The 22,522-nt window shown below is 33.9% G+C and overlaps 1 protein-coding gene across 1 annotated transcript in view; it reads left to right on the forward strand.

The window, feature by feature from the left end:
- The window catches only part of moody (G-protein coupled receptor moody), a 154,944-nt gene that overhangs the window by 93,500 nt on the left and 38,922 nt on the right, over window positions 1-22,522 (forward strand). Inside the window, exons 7-8 of the mRNA XM_085948812.1 lie at window positions 3,490-3,746; window positions 13,528-13,686. Coding sequence (XP_085804938.1) covers window positions 3,490-3,746; window positions 13,528-13,686 — 416 coding nt within the window. The remainder of the gene's footprint in view (window positions 1-3,489; window positions 3,747-13,527; window positions 13,687-22,522) is intronic.

Genomic DNA, 22,522 nt, shown 5'->3' on the forward strand with positions numbered 1-22,522 from the left:
TATATTCCTCCGACGCCATCACAAAACAAATTGACTTGCTCACAAGTCGACTATCGCTCTCCGAATGGCAACGCGGCCGAAATTACGTCCCACATAGTGTTGAAAATTATTTGCCGTTTCACTTATGTATGCTCTTAACTCATTTGGTGCTAACACCGCGACTGGCGCGTTTGGGGTAGTTGGCCATGAGATACAATTAACGTGTTATTTAAATGTGGTAATTAAAAGGTAATTTAAAGGTCAGCAGTGATTGAGCTATTAGGGGCACCCTGTATAGAAATCATCTGACGCATTATGAAAACGTGTTTTTCGCAACCCGCAATGACGCGCGCTCTACCGCAACAGACCGCATTCAACGAATCATAAAATCTGCACGTGATTTTTTCGTTTTGAAAACTCTTTGGCGAATTTCATTTTTGACGTTTACTGAATATTATTTATTTATGCTGAAAATGTATTTTGATTGTGAGGGCAGAGTGTGTGAAAATTGGAATTTCACATCGACTATTTTAATACATAACTTGAAACACTATAAATGATTTAAATTCACCGACAGTTTGCCTTGAAGCATAATTTAAAAAAATATGTTTTTGTGTATTAAACATCTAAAATTATGTATAGTTTAATATCATAATTTTAGATATTTTATAGATAAACGAATATTTGTTTACTATTGTCTACTATGGCTTGGATTAGGCAGGATTTAATTGAATTTAAAAAGACTAACAAACACTATCTACACATAGTACATAGTAGTATTAGTTCAATGAAAACAAATACTACTATTAAGTACTATTTATTCCATTTGTGTATCATTTTTTTGCGACCCGCGTTTCGTCTTTCGGCATCTTCAGGCACATAGTGACTCATCAAAAGGTAAATACACACTGACAACGAATACAGTTAATTGTAACTTATATAATAAATTAATAAAATAAAATAGTCAAGGATCACAATAAAAAATATAACAAACAAAATATAAATAGATTAATTTATTTTATTTTGTTAACTGTCAATTCATGGTGGAACTGTATTGTTGTTTTAATTTAATAAAACGGTTTTTGTACTACTTATTCCACTTTTAATCAATAGATTAGGACCGGTTTCGTCCGCCACAGAAGGACATTTTCAACTTGTTCAGTTCAGTTGAAAATGCCCCTCTGTGGCAGATGAAACTGGTCCTAATCTATTGATTAAAAGTGGAATAAGTACTACAAAAAAATTGCGTTTTATTAAATTAAAACAACAATATAAATAGATTATTATCTAATGATCTATTATTAATGTTTTAACGATATATACGCCTAATAATTGTATTATTAGTGCTAAGGTTTTTTTACACATACTTTTCACACTGAAGATGCCGAAAGGCGAAACCCGGGTCGCGAAAAGCGACTCTAATGGAATAGTACAAAACTTAAATAAAATAAAATTTAAATTCAAATTCCATCAAGTACCCTCGGTCGATAGTATTAATATGAAAACAAATACGTATGACTGACAAAGTTTAGTGTGCTCTATTTATGTTGAATCTTAAGAGCCTACCTCCACCCTTCGCCACTGACAACAGTACATACAGCAATAATCGTAAGCAAAGATGTGATCATTAAAAAAATATTTTAAACTTACTATACTTAATCTATTTTAATACGATATTTCTTATTTGGATTATTTTATATATTAAAATGATTATTTTTTTTTTAGAATTATTTATTTATTATTTATTTATTTAACTTATAAATAACATATTTTCTGTAAATAATCTGTTGGCTGCTTTTCAAATAGTTGCCTAGGTTACCGGAGATTAATTCGCTTCTTCAGTTTTTTAGATTGAATCGTAAAGGTCCTCAGTTCGCGAAAGTTCGCAAGCATTCTAAGAATTTAGCTGGCTGAGATTCCCTTTGTTTCATCAGACTCTTTCTTTATCAAACGTACCTGGTTCAGGAAGTATTTCGTGAAAGTACCATTTGAGAAAATAGGAAATTATTTTATGAAATAAAATTAATTTTCTACATAACTAAGTTAGAATTTATTTGAGTACAATTTTGCAGCAATTTGTTTGAGCACTGTTTTGCAGTGAAATTGGAAAAAATGCGATCGACGAAAATAGTTTGAACATAATATAAATATTTTATATTATAATATTTTCTCATCGGATACATTATCATATAGGTACATCATATTAATAAGTATATTTCCTAACAATATATTCAATTCTTATACATGTAACAGATGTATTATTGAACATGCAACTGTGATTACATTACGAGGTGTTATAAAATTCCCTTAAGGCGATACATCAGTGAAACGGCAAATAATTTTCAACTATAGGCGCGACGAAATTTTAGACTCGCTGCCATTCGGAGAGAGAACATCGAGCTGGGAACACGTCAATTTATGTCGTGATGGCGACGGGGGTATTAATTCCTAAATCGTGTAAAGATGACTAAAAACGTTACCCATTTACTTTAAAAAGAAAACATGTCAATGAATATATTATTATTGTTACTGATAGAACAATAGGTAGAGTAACCCCATTTGATGGTACTATTTAACTTGTGCTCTATAATAAAGATTGATCCATGAGCTACGTTAAAGTTCCCACCACCACCCGTCATATATGCGCAGCCGTGGATATGCACGGCCACTAAACAGAACATTAAATGGACGCAAGTTGGATTTATATGACAAATTATATTTTGTTTGGCATGCGTCATTTGCACCCGCAATCCGCGCATTGCCTAGCCACGATCTTTTTAAACCGTGCCTCAACTGAGGTATAGCCTTAATATCGGCAACCATCTTTTAAATCTTTGAATTATTGAGGTATTAACATTTTTTTTTATCATGGCCGATGTTTTTACGAGAAATGGATGCTCGGCTATTGTACGCGTCAAAATAGGTCAGCATTAATTACGTACAGTCATCGATGTATATACCATCATTGGGTACAGTTGAACCTCGATATAACGGACAAAATATCCGGTCAAATGTGAAAATTGTAAAAAAAACATCCTGTAAATATTATACATATAAATGTTTAAATACAAGTGTCTAACAATATTTATTGATTTTTCGTCAGATAACAAAATTCAAATGTGGTACACGCATTTTCGTAATTTAAGGGAGTTGATTATAAAAAAACTGAAAACAAAAGTTCATTCTTTTTTCAAAGTAAGATTACCGAAAGCAAGGTTGTCAACATCGGACATTAACGTCACTCCACAACGGGTGTGTTTAGATATATCATCCGAATACAAATGAACTGCATTTTTCTTGTGTTATAATGGGTTTTTTACGGACACCCCTTCACCCGTATTAGTCCGTTATATCGAGGTTCTACTTTACTTTAATTCATAGGCGGCGTCAGCAATATGTAGCACCATTAGTAGCACAAATAAGCTTTTAATGGTAATTTATAGTATGAATAATATTGTAATAATTCTAATTACCAATCATAAGTATTATTTTTTTGTTTTCATCCAATAGCTCCGAAGCACGCATGCGCCAGCACAGCAAGGCGGCTGCATCAGCCAGCGCGTCGACACCGACCACCGCCAAACTGGGCGTCTCCACAGTTGGAAACCCTGGTAGCGTCGCGAGGGCTCACGAGCAGAGAGACATCAAAACCAGGAGGAACGAATGGAGAATCACAAAGATGGTGCTGGCCATCTTCCTCTCGTTCGTTGTCTGTTATCTTCCGATCACCATCATCAAGGTCACTGATAAGGATGTGCACTATCCAGGTATTTTTTTTTTTTGTATTTCGTCTGCATATATTTTATGATATTCTTGAGGAGTAAGTGCATTAAAAGCGTACTACAGTAGGTGCGACGAAATTTCGTACTCTTCGCCAATCGGAGACTGACAGTCGAGGTGTGCACACGTCTATTTGTTTTTTCATGGCGCCGGATGAATAATTATTCTCAAATCGTGTAAAGACTAAAAAAACTTTACGTATATACTTAAAAAAGAAAACATGTCAATGAATATACTATTATTATTAGTAATATAACAATAAACAACATTAAATGGACGCATGTTGAATTTTTATGACAAATTATATTTAGTTCGGCACGCGTTATTTGCACAATCCGCGCATCGCCTAGCCACGATCTTTTTAGACCATGCCTCGACAGCTGAAGTATAGCCTCATTGGACGCTAACGATGCGCCTATCGCGTACCGATCATATGGCCATTAGATGTCATTGGCATGCTATTTAAATGTGGTAATTAATTACTAATTATCTAGTCAGCAGTCATTGTATTAAGAAAGAGCCCCACGCTGGGCGCCATATCATATATATATAATATGAGTTTATGTGGGAGGGTATGTTTTATTGAATCAAATATTCAGTATATTTTTAGTATATAGGTAATTTAGACTATTTATGATAAGCTAAGTTTTTCAAAATTATATTCATTCATATTAAAATGCTTGTGGAATATATTGTTCAATCTCTTTGGCCGTTTATTTTTATTAATAATATGAAAAGGATAATTGTTTTTCGATAACTTGTAACACCTCTCATGTTGCGAATATTACACAAAATTTCGCACTGGAAACAAAAAATAATACCTGTCTATTCGTCTCGATGGAAACTCTATCGTTGCCATAATCCGGCCAGTAAAATTTTACGACCTCTCCGCGCTCTCGCAAATTGCAACAAACTTCACATCGTTTCGTATCGTTGGCCTGCATTTCGCGCGGTCTGGCAGAACTATGCCATAGACAATGTAAACAATTGGTGTTACCAGGATATGGTAAGTGTACATAATGAAGTACATATTAATAAGACCTCTATCAAACGTATAATAATAAACTAATATAGTATGAATCTACGGCGTTATTAAAATCAAATTCATAATTATTCAATGACGCTTTAATGGCACGGGGTCGATCCAGTGATGGATGAAGGCTTCTCCTAACTCCTTCCACTTTTTTCGGTAGGTAGCTAGTTCTTGGCTGCTGCGACGTATATTCACCCAACTTTATGAATTTGTCTATCCAGCCAGTTTTAGGACCATTTACTGCCCCTTGGCTATCACTATATGACAGCATTTATCCAGCGGTTGTCCACTCGCTGAGCTACAATATGTCCAGCCATTTGACATTTTGTCTGATTAAGATTAGTGACCTCTGTCACATCATGTACTTTTGCCAGCTTTATTATTCATTGTTTTCTTTTATGATCTTTCTGCGTTATGCCCATCATGCACGCTTCCACGCTACGTTGCGCTCTTATTACTTTTTATATTTAAACAAGTAGATATCTAAAAAAATCCTGACAACATAACCGTTGCTGTATTACTTTCGATTTTAAATATTAATGATTAAAACTTTTGCAAAAGGATCTTCAAACCTGTCAGCGCCTTGGGCATCCACTTAGCAAAAATTACTACTACCTAATATGATAAAAACTCCAACTCGAATTTATAAGACACTTTGGCTTCAGTTAAGTGATTTTAAAATTCCAGAAAATATTACCGCATCCCGCTTTTTATAGTGCATGCTTAGTGCACATTGTAAAAAAGCAGAGTTACAATTTCACACTTTGTAATGTTTGTGGGGCGTGTTAACTTGCTCGGATATCCGGGAATTTGTTTTTAAATGTCATTTCGTTACGTATCAACATAATATGTGTCAATATGACGTTCGAACATACTCATATTCCATTGTTTAGGTACAATGTAAACTTTAAATTGTGTTTTAACGATGTTCAAGATTAACAAAACACATAATACAATTAATCAATTTAAAACCGCTAGGTACTCGTACCTACTTGTGATTAATATTTTATTAATAGCTAGCGGAGCCAGCTAGACATTTGATTCGGGTTAGCCACATAGTGGTGAATTTTAATATAATTAAATAAATTTAAAAAATAATCATAATCTTTGACTTGGGATGCTTGATTGCTCACTGTAATAGGTATGTAAGATGGCTGCACGGTTTTTGCTTTAGGGTGGACTTTTATTCTAATGTCAGTTTGACATGATTTTCTTGCTGGCTGTCACTTTTGCGAGGATAATTTTATTTAGGTTGTTGTGGTAAAGATTATTCATTTTCTATTTCGATTGAGCAAGAACCTCATGAATTGCTCAAATAGATAAAAACTATTTCTCATAATATAAAGTTTTTTGAATATAAATAATGGGGGAAAAATCTTTATGAACCAACTGGCGTTTAAATAAGTAATTAGTAGTAAATATAGAAGTTTTAGAGTAATTATTATAGGGATGCTAGCATTACATAATATTTATTTAACTAACCTTTACATTACGTTATAACTCCATTGTAATGGTTTTAAAACAAAATATATGTTCGCTCTTTTTATAGTTATTACACAGCTGTTTCGGGTATTACTGTTATCTGTCACCATTTTGTAAATAGAACGACGTGTTTTCATTGTTGACAGTGGCTATCTATTCTGTCATGCAAATTAAAAAAAAATACATTACCAAAATAATGGATGCAAAGATTTTAAAATATATTTATTAAACTGTCATAATGTAATACAGTCGTGATATGATACGGAATAATTTGCAGCCGAGGCTAATGCGATATTATAATTATAAATACAATAACAGATGGAAACTTCTCAGAAAATGTCATCTTATTATATAGTAGAGAATTTTGTTTTAGCATGGATACATGCTTTTGTCTTGACCTCCCGGGCGGATTCGTTACGAAAATCGCACAGACGTAACGAAAAATAATGTCACAAAAGTTGCGCGGCCGCGAGCGGCGCTCTGGGGATGACGTGTAAACCCGCGCCCAGCAATTTATTTAGATAATTCTATAAGTATTAACAAATTTCAAGCTGTTATATTATTTTACTTTAATACTTACGCAGAGACAAGTCGTTTATTTTTGTAGTCTTGATAATGTGCACGAGCAGTTTTTATTAGGTATGTAAGGTAAGGTCTCTTCAACAAGATGGTTTTCTGATATTCCTTCTAAGAATAATGTACTCTTACAATTAATAATTTAAAAAATATATTTCCACCTTCAACACCGTTTTAGAACATTTTTTTGATAAATGTAGGGTACTCTTCGGTTATCAGGAATACAGCGGAAACACATTTTGAAAATAGCCGATAAAGTGAATTATTTGTTAGGTTAACCTAACCTAAACTAAGCCAAACTAACAAATAATCCAGTATATTGGGTATTTTCAAAATGTGTTTTCCGCTGTATTCCTGATAACCGAACAGTACCAAATGTAGAGTTGTCACTTCATAACTTTGCACTCCGTAATATATTTTATTAAATATATTACCTATTTATTTATGACTACATAATATTAATACAAGTGAATATCATTCGATCAATTTAATGCGAGGTAATCAGTCGAAGAGACGTATCAGTGCAGTAAAAAAGTGGAAAAAAGTGCAAAGTTATAAAGCATATAGGTACTCTATGAATACGTAAATAGTCGTATATAATTCATTAGCAACAGAGATTGGCATTTTTTCTTTCGAATTTGGACAACCAGCATTCAAAGAATCAGTAGGAAAAGCATGTAGCCATGTTTAATAATTTTAGCCGTCAGGGTTTAAGTAAACATCATCTGAGGGGCCAAGGGGGGGCAGAGCCCCCCCCCCCCCCCCCCCCCGAGAGGCGCAATGCGCCAAGTTTTTTTTTATTATTTACTGCTTGCTATTGTGAAACTTATAGATCTATGTAAATTGAAAGACAAGAAGCTTGTAGCAATTCATAGACAATCAAGGCGTCTGCATTTTTGCACCTTTGACATTTATTGGATAAACTAGATTTGAAAAGTTGGATAAGTAAATAAATTATTAATATAGTTTTCTCATATCTAACTTTGTATAACTTAATTAAAGCAAATTTTTAAATCTGTATGTCTAAAGTGGTTTTAAGTTTTTAGATTATTAGTTTCACTAGTCATTTTGAATTCCTTGCAAGTGAACTTTTTCAAACGACTTTATTATAAGCTTTTTTTAGAATTCAAAAACGAATTTAATAAAAACTGGTCAGCTTTTCATGTTGCAATGTTACTGAATGGTTACAAGCGTAATACTCGTCCGTAATCTAAAGACGTTGAATAAAATCTTCTCTACTAGACAGTGCTTTAAAATGCAAGAAGCTGATCATAAAAAAAAATACTCGTGGACTAATATTTAGATTATCTGCAATTCATTTTGCATTTCGAATTGATTCGTAGCAATCTTCACTATTCATATCGTCAGCATGTGTGAAAAACGTATGTATTATAATGGATTAAAGTTTTGTACTTTTCCGTTTGAATCATTTCCTCCCCCAGGCTTCGCCTTTCGGCATATCCAAGCACTATGTCTACTCATCAATAGGAAACTGTTTATAGTAAATTAACTTACCAAAAGATCGTGAAAATATATCATTCCTGAGAGTAAAAATTTTATCCAAGCGCTGGAAAATCAATAGCATTAGAAATGTAAACTTGTTAGAGAATTGGCTCCCAACATTTATCAACCCACTGATATTTTCATGTAATTGATAATAGTTACATAAATCCCATAAATCTTTTCTCACGTTGTCTATGTTTGCATATGAATTAGCTATCATCATATTTCCTTTCAAGGTATTTTTTTCATGTTAGTAGTGTGAGAATAAAGTTTTTGAAACACATATATTGACAGCCGTTTCGAGCTGATAACCCTTTCTCAGAACATAAGATAATATAAAGAAGATAAGAATAAAAAAATATTTTTAATAATCTATCAACGTTAAGAAAGCGTCAAATTTCAGTAGGTATGTGCTAAAATATTATATATATAAAGACAGAATCATCAGCTAACGTCTATTCACTGCCTCAGGGGCACGCCAAGCGAGGTTTTTGGGGTGTTAGGGGTGAGGAACAGCCAGGATTCAGGAGGTAGCAAAAGTCCGAAAAAACATACTTTTAAAAGTTATTTAATCACATGAAATGAGCTTAATGATGAAAGAATTGCCTGCGGCGCAATTTTCTTACCAGCCGGAGGTAAATAGCCCATCTCAATTGAATAGAGATAGTCACTCTGTATCACCGCGCCTCGGACTGAATATCTCACTCCGCTTATATCTTGTATTATTGTATTATGTATAACTGGCACTCCTGTACTTATATCATTGTACATGACGTCTAAACCAGTAAATAAACACGCAATCTCAATCCACACTACTAGTATTCACATCACATCATCATCATCATCTCCACATACACACCTTGCATCCCAAAGTCGTTTAATCCCAAAAACTTAATTAATAAATAATAGATACCAGCCAAAAGAAAGAAAGTACTAATCAATGAAAATTCGACCAAACATAATTTTGAAAAACACTTCTGAGAAAATATATTATAACCAATGACATTAATAATATGGACGAATCATCTGGAAAAGAAAATGACACTCACTTTATTGTCGGGTCTGCCGAATGGCATAATCTGTTTTAACGCCATTACAATAAAGATATTGCTATAAATTCCTGATGCTTTTTGTTGGGTCTGCCGAATGGTTCGGTTCGAACGGGTTCGCTCAAATGAACATTGACATTAGAAACACTGCTCTAACGCCATTACAATAAAGGTCATATTGCTATAAATTCCCGATGCGTGATATCGCATAATGGAAATTGCGTGACGTCTACCTATACATGCGAATTTACTTGCTAGCTACTGTATTGAGTGCGTCGTCCATTAATAATGTCATTGATTATAATCAATAGAAAAAATCTTTTTTTGAAAAAGGTAAGACACCCGGCAGGAATCTAGCCTGCATCTCTTGGGCTTCGCGCCCTGCATATAGACCACTATGTTACGAGGTGACATACTAATTGCGACAAACTTTAGCTATTGGTACTTAATACTTTGCTCATCAGCGCTCTTCCAAATTGAACTACTAAGGCAATCGGCTTTTGTATTCTAAATCAAAGTAAGTACCTACTACTTACTAACCGACGTCACGGATCTCTCCAATATTTTATGTAGTAACTTCCTTGAACTTGCTAATAATTTTAATTAACTATTTCTATTAGAAATTTTCTTTGTTTTGCGGGTTTTTCAAAATTATCTAAGTATGTTCAATAATTAGAATGGTACATTCTCAAACCTTGTGAATTATTCGTTGAATAAAAGAAATAGTTAATGAAAATTCGGCTTGTTGGTTTCGCCCAATTTTCTTTCGTACAAATAGTATTTTCATAAAAAATATTACAGAATATGTATTAATTTGATGCATCTGCAGTTAGAGCTGGACAATCCGCTCCCATCTCCACATTTCTGACAAAGTCTTAATCACCACCCATCATTTCCATGCGTTCCATAAATGTCAATTTTTTTTATAATTTCTCTCACACAAGTGACGTGTTTGTATTAAAAACCACTAAGTACACGTCGCAAGCAACTTGTGTCGTACGAAGCAATATTCCATTAAAATGTTAATCCGTTCCCTGCGTGCGGCGTGTGTGTTTTTTTTATTTTCCCCATAAAAACTGTTGTCTCGTAGCCGTTAAAAAGTTTTCTTCGAGAAAACTATACAAAGTATTCGAGCGACATAGTCATCTAGGTATAACCGTATATATCAGACAGTTGTCGTGAACTGGTGCATCGAAGCTGCATAGAAGAATTTTCGTGAAATTATTGACCGATTGGACTTGCCATAGTCATTAAATAATTGTGAGCTCCAATGGTAGTGCTAATTGTTGCTTAATTTCGAATACAATGCAAATAAAGGTTTTATATTGCATATTTCGTTCATATTACTCGTAATTTAGTCGTAGAGTCGCAAAACCTACTTAAAGATATAGGATTTTTATTAATGCAATGATAAAACAACTATGATTATAAAATGTGTGTTTATTGAAGGCTTTCGTCGTAATATTATTACATATTATTTATTTTTATGAATACAATTTATTTCAATATGTTCTATCTTATTTATTGTAGAGTTTTTTTAATTATTCATAGTTTTAATTTTTTTTTTTTAAGAAACCTAATAAAAATAGGTGTAGTTTTCTTCTTATTTATATCACATCGAGTATTGATATTGTGACCCTATTGATTGTCCAATGTCAGTTTGGCCGTACGTGAAGTTATCTGCATAGTATATCAAAATAAAATATCATTGACTGCACACTGTCTCATAACAAGGAGCCAAATAATAAATATATAGCTCCTATTTAAAAGTCACTGACGTCCCGTGAGAGTGGGCAACTCATTCATTGCATAGGGGCGGCACATATTTTGTTCAAGGTTGCTTCCAAACCTGTCAGTGCCTTAGACCTTCACGTACCTAAAATCACCACTGTTTGAGAGTAGGTTTTATGGGGGTAGGCAACTCATGCGTTGCATAGGGGCAGCACATATTTTTTCAAAGGTGCCTCCAAACCTGTCAGTGCCATAACACAAACATAAACCCCTCCAAACCAACCCGCCCAACAACACACTTGATCTTAATCCACCGTATCACGAGGCCCTACGTTTGATGTGAAGCATCAGCAGTTTTTTTACGCCTGGGAATGTCTCAGGACCAGATGCCCAAGACTGAGGTCGCCACGCTCTCAAGTGAGCTTTGACTAAGTTTACTCAAACATGTGATCTTCACGTACCTAAAAACCCCACTGTTTGAGAGTAGGTTTCGTGAAAGATTGTTGGTATACACATATGTGTCTGTTTAATATCGCCGAAAATATTAAATATATTTAATACCGTGTTCACATGGACAACAAGTTACTGGCAACCTCATTAAATTGTACGATAATTATCGTAAAATCTAACGAGGTTGCCAGTGTGGACCCGGCATTAGGGTTAGCAAGACGATTTTAAACAAAAATGAAAGGGGAAGGCATTCTAAGTCTCCGTTAGGGTGGAACTTTGCCTAAGGACGTCAAAGTCAAAAACACTCTTCATTGTCAAAAGCTATACGAAATTATCTAAGCTTCTCAAATCTTATAATATAAAAGCTCATCGTAATCTCAATAGGTACGTCTAACAAACAAATGAGACGGCACTGCTCCCCTAATAAGTGTCCATAATATGTAATCATAATATCTGGCACTCTAAACTTTTAAAAAGTTCCACAATCACTTGTTCGCATTTAGCTAACTGATGCGAACTGCTCGGAAAATTTAATTTTAAACTCTTTCTTAGCAAAAACAGATTTCGAATAAGACCTTAATACTTGAGCTTTTTGCAGTAGAAAGGTTGAAATTTAGCAGGCAACCCACTGGGAACGATCGCTTAGGTTTAAAAAGATGTCGCTGCGAGATTTTTATTTAAATTTGTTGATCGCAGACTTAATGTGCCGTAGATAGTGTTTTTTTTTTGTATTTTTAGTTTTTTGTGCAACTTTATTATGCATGGAGCAACACGGTATTTAAGTGTGCACACTGTAAAAGTTTTATACCGACTATAATTCTGTTAGATAAATTTGTCTACGAGTTTGCGATAACATCATAAATTTCCACGTGTGATTTTATTAAGATTACACCAGGTATTTCCAAGGCGTCAATTGAACCATAGATAATGAGACTTTGAAGTTCGAAAAGCTTTCAAATTAACTATGAAGAAGCCCGCATGACCTCATGATACCAGTTAATTCATATTTATCACAAACGGCATGCCGCAGGCGTTAGAGAAAGAAAAGACACTGATTCTCGCGCTTTAAACTGAGGCGTTATTCCTCTCACCGTAGCGCAGTTTTAGAATAGTTTGACAATTTTAGAGCTATTTTAATAAATAGTAAAAGTGAGTTCACAGTTTTTAATACATTATTTGAGAGGGCTTGTAGTAGGTAAATTAGTTAAAACGAAGTTTTCAGGTTTTGTGGTAGCAACTATCATTTGTTATTATTGTTTCCAAATATATTTTTTGTTCAGTAAAATACTGAAGATTAACAAAACGTGGCTGTAAATATAGCTAACCTAGGACTTTTTCAGTTATCTACCATAGCCTACCGACTGTAAGGGTTCATTCGATGTCTTTGAATAAGTACTATCATTTCCCTCCATTTTCGAAAGGATAAGAAACAAACTGTCACTTTTATATTTAGTATGGTTTTTCGTCTGGATTCAGGATGTGGAGGTGAACAAATAACACACCGGAATTGTTTTGGAAACGGCAAGGTATATTTAAGTAGATATTATATAATAGTTACATTTTTAATAATTTATTTTACGGAGGACGAAATGTACGCGTTTGCGATTTGGCTGTTGGCAGCGTTCTGCCCGCCATCTTGTGTTTTGCTTTCAACGAAAGCGTTGTCGAAAAACGGCGACGTTGCAATATTTTCAACGGTCATAATCTACGGCATTGCCGGCTCGGCTCTATTATTATTATTTATTTTCGTAATCAGCGCTTTACTATTTGTTGGATTTGATACCGACTCGGGCCTCTCCAGATACACAGAGACATCCCCAAATGGGGACCATACGGAGGTGTAACAGTACCTTATATCCTTGGCGCAAATCCCGTCCGGTGGCAAGGATGATCTTGATTACGTAGTGATATATCATTCAAATTTTGTGTATTCATTTGTTTCAGCACTTCACATCATCGCCTACATCCTCCTTTACCTGTCAGCGTGCATAAATCCAATAATCTACGTTATCATGAACAAGCAGTACAGACAGGCCTACAAAGCGGTGCTCCTATGCCGGTCACCTAGGCTTCTCTTCACTCCAGCTCCGAGCAGTAAAGGAGGTGGGTAAATCTAACTTTGATATTCCGTTTGATACGTTGAAACTATTCCTTTTTTGTATTTTAAAAAATAAGAGGAAATGTAATCTAAATTGTCTGATGAATAATTTGAGGTTGGTACCTAGTCAATCGGGTAATTTAAAAGAAAATTTAAATTAAAGACTCTAAGCTTTATATTAAAGCTTTATATTATCACCATATCCGTTCTATAATGGGATATTTTGAAGACCACAGACAATAATTGATCTATGTTGAGACTTTTTGTAGGGTAAGTGAGTGAGAGGTCGACCATGGCGATGGAATCCATCGATTCTGACAGCTCGAAACTGTTGGGACTTGACCACATCTCACAGGCATACCTACATGAGTAGGGAATCCAATCCCGAGCCAAAATTCTGATCCCGGGATTTCGGGATTACAATTTGGTATTTTTTCCATTGTTAATATAAAAATTTTATATTTACACATAACATTGATAAAATCGGTCAAAAATAAATCTAGTATAATTTATACTATTTAAGATATTTATTGTCAATATTGTATATCTACATTCAATCTTGGAAATAGATAAGTTTAATGGAGTAAATAATATTAAATATATATATATATATAAATAATAATGTGAATTTAATATGAGATTGCTGTTTCTGATAGTAAAGACATAATGAATGGATTAGCGAGATTTAATATAGTAAACCAAATAATCATGGCATACTTATGGCCTTTCCGCTTCATAAATCTAATTAGTCAGCCAAATATGAAACTGCTGTAAAACGTATGAGGTCATGGTGGAATTACTTTGTTAAAACTGCGAAGCATTGTTTTTTCCAATCTTTCTCATTTTTAATAATCTATGTGAAAAAATAAAATGAATCGGCAACTTACACATGGGTATAAATCAAACTTCATTCAAACTCAGTTTATTTCTAATGTAGTTATTTTTTATTAAAAATATTTTTTCTGTTATATTTTCACTTTTATTTTATATTCCATAAAAATTGATAAAAAAAATCAATCCCGAAATCCCAGGATTAAGTTTATCAATCCCGGGATTCATAGGTATCGAAAATAGCTCGGGATCCCGGGAACCCGGGATTCGGGATCCAGGGATTGGAATACCTATACATGAGCATGGATGTCAGTTAGTATTCTGTCATGCTCACTAGAAAGACTTATATCGTCATCGTGACGCCTAAATATGTAATCAGTCACTAGCTCGACATGTGGACCGGAAACCAGGTAGAGAACCGTTAATATAGGTATCCACCACCTTCCATGGATTTGGTCTTCGCCACATTCATATTATGAATACCCACACAGTTCGAGTTATTGGCGAGCCTGTCGCGTTGATATCTAACCATTTAATAATCGTCCAACAAAGGATGGTTTCGTCGTCAGCATACTCCAAACTGCACATTCTTTCTTCTCGTGATTTGGTTACGTCAACCTGAGGCACATGTATCTCAACAGTCTAATGAAATTGATAACACAGATACCTATTGCAACCAAATGTTTGTGGGTCACCTTAATAAAATCGACAAACGATTGAGCGAGATGTATTAGAGGTGGATCAGAGTCTTAAATAATTACAAGATAAAAAGAAATTTTTATATACAACATTTTTAAATTTTCTGTTCAATTATTATGCTCAATATGCTCAAACTTGTACTTGATATGAAGTAAATAAAAAAACAAACAAATATGGAATACTGAAATGTCATTTTGATTTCCCACTTAGCAACCAATAATAGTGGATTGGATTACGGATATCTTCCGAAATAACTTTTCATACAAAACAGAATTAACTGAAAATGGATTCAATTCTACTTAAAGATGGCTAAAAGTATTAAAAGAATGCATTGGCATCGTGTTCTGATATATTCTAAACGTTTCAAATGTCTATCTAGTCGGGAAATTAGTTAAAAATCGATTGCAAGATTTGTACCAGACAAACAACCACCAGACAAATAAGAATACGAGCTTATAAAAACGTTGTAAAAATAGAATTTTACACGTGGTCATTTTTTTTTATTACTATTAAAGTAAAGTAATTTACACTGGATGTTGAAATACAACCAGTACAATCTTAGACACGGCTACATAATATATAAGGCGGAGGGAATAAAACTAAGGGTATTAAGGGAAAGGGTAGCAAAAGACATTTGATTATAATATATTTTTTAAAACATGAACTTACGTTATAGGCCGATTAGATAATATAACGTGTTCACTCATGTTACCTTCTCGATTGTTTCAAAATAAGATTCTCCTTGGGGTAGACAGTCTTGTGGCGAGTCCTGTCACCAGGACGACTATTGTTATTTTTATGAATTTTGACACGAAAGTTCGGGAGCTTTAAAATAAATTAAAGTGAACTTGGTCTGTTTAGGTAAAATATTTATTTTTACCATATAATACACCAGAATATCATAGTTTATATAATATTATGTAAGGATGGAGTACTACGAATCCTCTCTCTCCTGTCAGATTAGTTTTATATGACACTGTAGTTGTACATAATTGTACATCACTTTCCGTCAGGATCACCATAATTTTTATATTAATTTGGTTTAACTAAGTTTAATTTCTTGAGATGGATTGGTACATAATTGATTAATAAACACAGAACTGTTTCTATAATTAATTATTGTTTTATATCTATTTTAATATTATATGATATTAGTATGGTAGTTTTATTGTTTAATATATATTGCGGACAAACACAGAATGCGACGAACAATTATTCAATTAAGAGAATATAATTTGTGAACTGCTTGATTGAAAGGTTTGATAACGACTAATCATTAGTATTTCATTATCTTCTAAAATCGTTAGTTCTATTTTATGTTGATAGATATTACTATGATATAACCCTCCACGTAACCTAGGAATTTGTAATAGATTTTTTTGAATTCTTTTGAATTATTTGATGAAATCAGCCAATCAGGCGCCTGGCATTTCCTAATACACGAATACGGAGTGCGTATTACACACAAATCTTGTCACTGTGTACAATTTCAAAGTTCCGTGAAGGATACTAGTACCCGTCACGTAACCTTACCATTTGGAATAGATTTTTTTTTAATTATTTTGAACTATTTGATGTAATCAGCCAATTAGGCGCCTGGCATTTACTAATACACTAATACGGAGGGCATATTACACGCAAATCTTGTCACTCTGTACAATTGCAAAGTTACGTGGAGGATACTAGTACCCGTCACGTAACCTTGCAATTTGGAATAGATTTTTTAAAATTATTTTGAACTATTTGATGAAATCGGCCAATTAGGCGCCTGGCATTTACTAATACACTAATACGGAGGGCATATTACACGCAAATCTTGTCACTCTGTACAATTGCAAAGTTACGTGGAGGATACTAGTACCCGTCACGTAATCTTGCAATTTGAATAATTTTGAATACTAAACATGAGTTAAACCAATCAGGTGCCTTGAATTTACTAATACAATCATACGGAGTGCGTATTACACACAAATCTTGTCACTGTTACAATTGCAAAGTTACGTGGAAGATACTATACCTAACATTCGAACAAATAATAGAGTCACCATTGTGTCAGTAGATACGTAGATATGTGTATCGTATCGACTCTCAATCTGGAATCCCGTCTAAGAGAAAAATAACTCAGTGTCCGTTTCATTACACATATCAAATGGGGCGTGAGAAGAGTTTCCCGCTCTTCCGGTCGCGTTGGCCGGAAGCGGGGGAAAAGTTTGCCCGCATTCCTACTCGATCCGGTCCGGTCCGGAGCATTTTCCTACCTGGGAGGAATCCCCGGACCTCTGCGACCCCCCAGCCCGAACCGGCTGTGTCCTGTCGCGGAAAATCGAGTTTTTCCCGCGTGATTTGACTCCTTCAGTCAATCGCAATGGCTTTTGTCGTGAGATAAATAACACACACTCAAAAAAGGTCAAGAAATACGTCACATTACCTCTGATATGTCAGACGCTGTTTAAATTGATATAGGCATGTTGTTATGATAATGTGTAGTGATAAACCACCACACTTCTGGTCTAGCTCAGTTTCAGTTGTTTTTGAAGGTGGGTATCATAATTTTTGGTTAGTAATTAGTAAACTGTCACTTTTATCTTAAGTATGGTTTTTTAGGATTTGGGGTGGACAGAATAACACACCGGAATTTGTTTTATAAACGGTAGGATATATTTAAGTGGATGTTATATAATTGTTACGTTTTTTTATAATTTGTTTTACGGAGGACAAGATTTGTGCGTTTCTTGTTTGGCTGTTTTCCGAACACTGCCGCCATCTTTTCTTCCGCTTTCAACGGTTTTTTTTCAAGGCGACGTTGCAATATCTCCAACGGTCAAAATTATGACATTGTTGCCAGCAGATATTCAACATTATTTAATTATTTTCTAACAACTCTTTTTCTTCTCCTTGCACTATCTAACATTCCTCCCTCTCAGTCACAATACAAGCTATTTTTCCCATTCATTCTTTATACATGGTATTACAATTTATTGGCGGTTTTTTTCTATACATTCTACTGACATGTTTCATACATTATTGTTAGCGACAGTTGGTCACTTTTTATACTGGTTAAGTGGCGAAGCCCAATTGAATTCGTCGTCTCGCATACTTTCTTACTTATTCACACCTGGTCTTCCATGAACCGTGTCCTCAGTCTCAAAGACACGGGCCGTGGGACTTATTTCTGGAAAGAAACGTCCCTCTGGGTGATCAAGGGTGGGGCTCGGTGCAGTTTATTTGACTACGAGGCAAAGGGCGTGTTCAGGCCACTCTACACCCATAAAAGGTACTCCAGGTATAAGACCCGAAGTCCGAGGTGGTGACAGTAGTTATGTAAAATTAACTATTTACAAACCGTATGCATGGATGACATTAATTAAGCAAAACAATAAATAACATGGCAATGTCGTTTTTAGTTAAAATTAGAAATAGAAATAGTTAAAATTACGATTTTCCATCAATTGTTTAATTATTTTTAATTGATTTACAATGGTTAAGGAAGAAAATTGCAGAAATCTAAGATTGAAATCGTAATTAGTTTTGGTATAGGCCGTCATATAAACGTCGGCTTATAGCGTCGTGGGTCCCAGATTCGAATCCTGGGTCTGGCAAGTACACGTGTTGTTTTTCAATTTATGTATGAGTCTGAGTATGGCCCTAATAGGTTGAGCAAGTAGCTGACATCCATTTCTCGTAAAAACAAATTATGTTAATACAAACCTCCACTCTGTGGAGGCCCATAATGTGATCTTATTAGGATCGGATATGGTCGAGATATAGGCATTGATTGGTACAATCGTAGAAAAAAATCATCAAAATATACAGTAGATAGAATCATGTTGTGTTCATCATTATTATCGATTTCTAGAATTTGCTTAAATTCTGTGGAAAATTATTTCTTATTATTTATGTATAGATACACTACATCTGTTCATTTTTACATATTATATCAGTTGAAATATATTTTTAATAATTTAATTTATATTTTATCAGTGTTTTATTTGAATAAACGCATAAGTATGATAAAACTACTTGAATTGATGTCAGTTAACGCATGCGAACAAAACATTTCAATCTCGTTTGAACAATCGGTAGTCAGTTCAACTTTCCTTTGTCGAAAATGATTAAACTAGATTAAAAATATTCACTTGATTTATGTTTAAAATGCTTAATAAATTGTCATCTGTCGATATGCGTTATGTGAAACGCATGACCCACTAATTTACACGAGTAGGTATGTCTAGGGTTTAAGGCTTTTACACACTGTCATCACGTCACGTGATTACACGCTAGTTCACAGTAAGCTAGTTTTACTTCGTATTAATCAAAATCACAATGAAGTAACCTCACTCGCATCATATTGCACCACTTAACTGATGCGTGCTAGAACGAACACATTTAAAATACGATCAAGACACGTTTAAGTCAAGCTAAATTAGCAACTCTGGATGGTGTTTATTGTCAAGTTAATCCAGATGGTTCTATATCGCCTCTGAGTAGGTGTAAGGACAGAAAGGACTTCTCTCCATTTAATTAGACCAAATTCCTGTATTATTTTTAGTTTGAACAATAGTCCAAGCAGCTCAGTACACTATATTAATGTACAAATACAATAAAACTTATAATGTATCTAAAAACCCCTTAAAACTGTGCTATAATTTTTTCCACACATATCTCAATATGTAATATGCTTAACCCTTTTCCTTTTAACCTACTCAACTATTCATATAAAATATTTAATATATTTGTGGGAGTCATCACTGGGGGAGTCATGGTGTTGTGGATGAAGGAGTCGAGATTTGGTGGTTGCTCCGATGGATGGAGGAGCGATTTTTATTTGAAGTGTAAACAGTCGGTACAAGAGTATGTTACAGTAGTTATGTTACAATACTTATGATACTGTTCCAAGGTCCGAATCTCATTAGAATGAGATGTTGTGCGGAGCGATACAGAGACTGAGATACTAACAGACCGGAAACTTATATTCGAGTGACATGACCAATGAATTATCATCCGCTATTTATTAAGAGCGTACATAAGTGAAACGGCAAATAATTTTCAACACTATGTGGAACAAAATTTCGGCTGCGTCGAGGCGCGTTGCCATTCGGAGAGGGATAGTCGACTTGTTTGCACGTCAATCTCTTTTGTGATGGAGTCGGGTGAATATATTCTTAAATCGTGTAAAGATGACTTAAAAACATTTTACATGTACTTGAAAAAGAAAACATGTAAATGAATATAGTATTATTATTACGAATATAATAATAAACATAACATAAAAAGGATGAATGTTGAATTTTTATGAGAAATTATATTTCGTTCGGTTCGCGTCATTTGTACCCGCGACCCGCAATCCGCGCATCGCCTAGTCACGATTTTTTTAGACCATGCCTCAGCTGAGGTATAGCCTTAACGTACCAGTGGCGAAGGCTCCATACTAAGCGATTATTTAAAGCCTACCTTCTAATAAAACTATATCTTCAAGTATTTATTTCAAATTGCAATAAAAAAATATATAGAAAATTTTAAAATATTAAGAGTCATCTATTGTGTGAATTTGAATGTAGACTATGTAAATTAGCCGAGTTTAGAATCAAACAAAAAATTACAAGCGAGTGACGACATCTGTTGTTTTTCTTTGAATGACGATTGTCGATTATTGACTTCATAATCGAAAATGGTTTTCTATACCTTATATGACTCATGTCTTCGAGCAAGTCTACAAATTTTATCACGTCTTGGAAGCGTTCGAGTGACCGCCTTCCAACTCTTTTTGCAAAGTTTATTGTCTATGCCTGCCGCTTTAAATAATAATAAATAAATAAGATGATTTAAAAAAATAATGTCTATTGGGTTCAATCAGATATAATTATTAATTGATTTTAAAAATAACAAATAATTGTATCTCGTGATAATTATTTAGATTAGTTCAGTCATAGACAAACATAATTTATATCGTTTTAATTCAGTCAGATTGTTGTTCAAAACATGGTGGTATAGTTTTATTTTGTGAGACAATTCTGTGATTTATTGTATTCTGAATGTGGATAGATTATCTTTTTTTGTACCCTAAGTCATCTTTTGGTAAAACTAGAATCGAATTTGCCGTTGATAAACAACAAAAGGCAATTGCTAGAGTACACAATGAGAAAGTCGACAGAAATCTTAATATAATGCGTAGATTGATAGATACAACAATTTTTTTGGGTAAACAAGAATTATCTTTTCGAGCACACGATGAAAGTGAATCATCAAATAATCGTGGAAATTTCATAGAATCTCTTCAATTTTTATCATCTTACGATTCTGTAATTGAAGGACATTTTAATTCATTAAAATCTTCGTGCGCCTTTTCTGGATTATCAGGTGAGATTCAGAATGATTTAATTTCGTCAATATCATCCGTAATTATTTCAGAAATTAAGGCTGAAATTGCAGAAGCTAGTTTTGTTTCTATAATGATAGATGAAACACCAGATATTAGTCGCCGTGAACAGTTAACAACCATTTTGCGATACGTTTCAAATAATTCTGTAGAAGAACGATTTTTAGGTTATGTAGACGTAAGTTCAGAGAGAACTGCCATTGTTTTGAGTTCACATGTATTCTCCATATTAGAAAAGTTTAATTGTAGTGAAAAATTGGTAGCGCAAAGTTATGATGAGGCTGCAGTAATGTCTTCAGAATTAAACGGAGTTCAATCAAAAGTTCGAGAAAAATGTTCTATGGCCATATTTGTACCGTGCCATGCTCATATTTTAAATTTAGTTTTATCTAGATCCGTTGAAAATGTTGCGGAATGTAAAAAATTTTTTGGACACATTAATAAATTAGTGAGTTTTTTTAATACATCTACAAAGAGAAGTGCATTGCTCAATGAAATAATGGATCGCCGTCTTCCAAGTGTTGCATCGACCAGGTGGCACTACCACTCTCGTATACTTAATGTAATACATGACAATAGATCTGATTTCATAACGACATTCGAGACAATACAGAATAATTCTTCTAAATGGGATGAAGATTCTTTAACCTTTGCAGATGCTTATGATAGTAAATTTAAAGAATTTGAATTTAACTTTTACTTAGGAATATTCTCCGAAATCTATGCCCGAACGGATATTTTATTTAAAATTATTCAAAGTAGAACTGTAAACATTTTTTATTCCATTAAAAAAATTAACGAATTTAAAAAATGGTTAGAGACCGACTTCCAAAATAGTTTTAGTAATTTATATAATAAATATAAAAACCTCTGTGAACCACCAAAAAAACGTCGCAGAAATGAATTAAATGATGAGCAATATTTTAAAATCATTT

This window comes from Rhyacophila brunnea, unplaced genomic scaffold (genome assembly GCF_057557595.1).
Source record: "Rhyacophila brunnea isolate RB1 unplaced genomic scaffold, BYU_Rbru_1.0 scaffold_21, whole genome shotgun sequence".
NCBI classification, from domain to species: domain Eukaryota; kingdom Metazoa; phylum Arthropoda; class Insecta; order Trichoptera; family Rhyacophilidae; genus Rhyacophila; species Rhyacophila brunnea.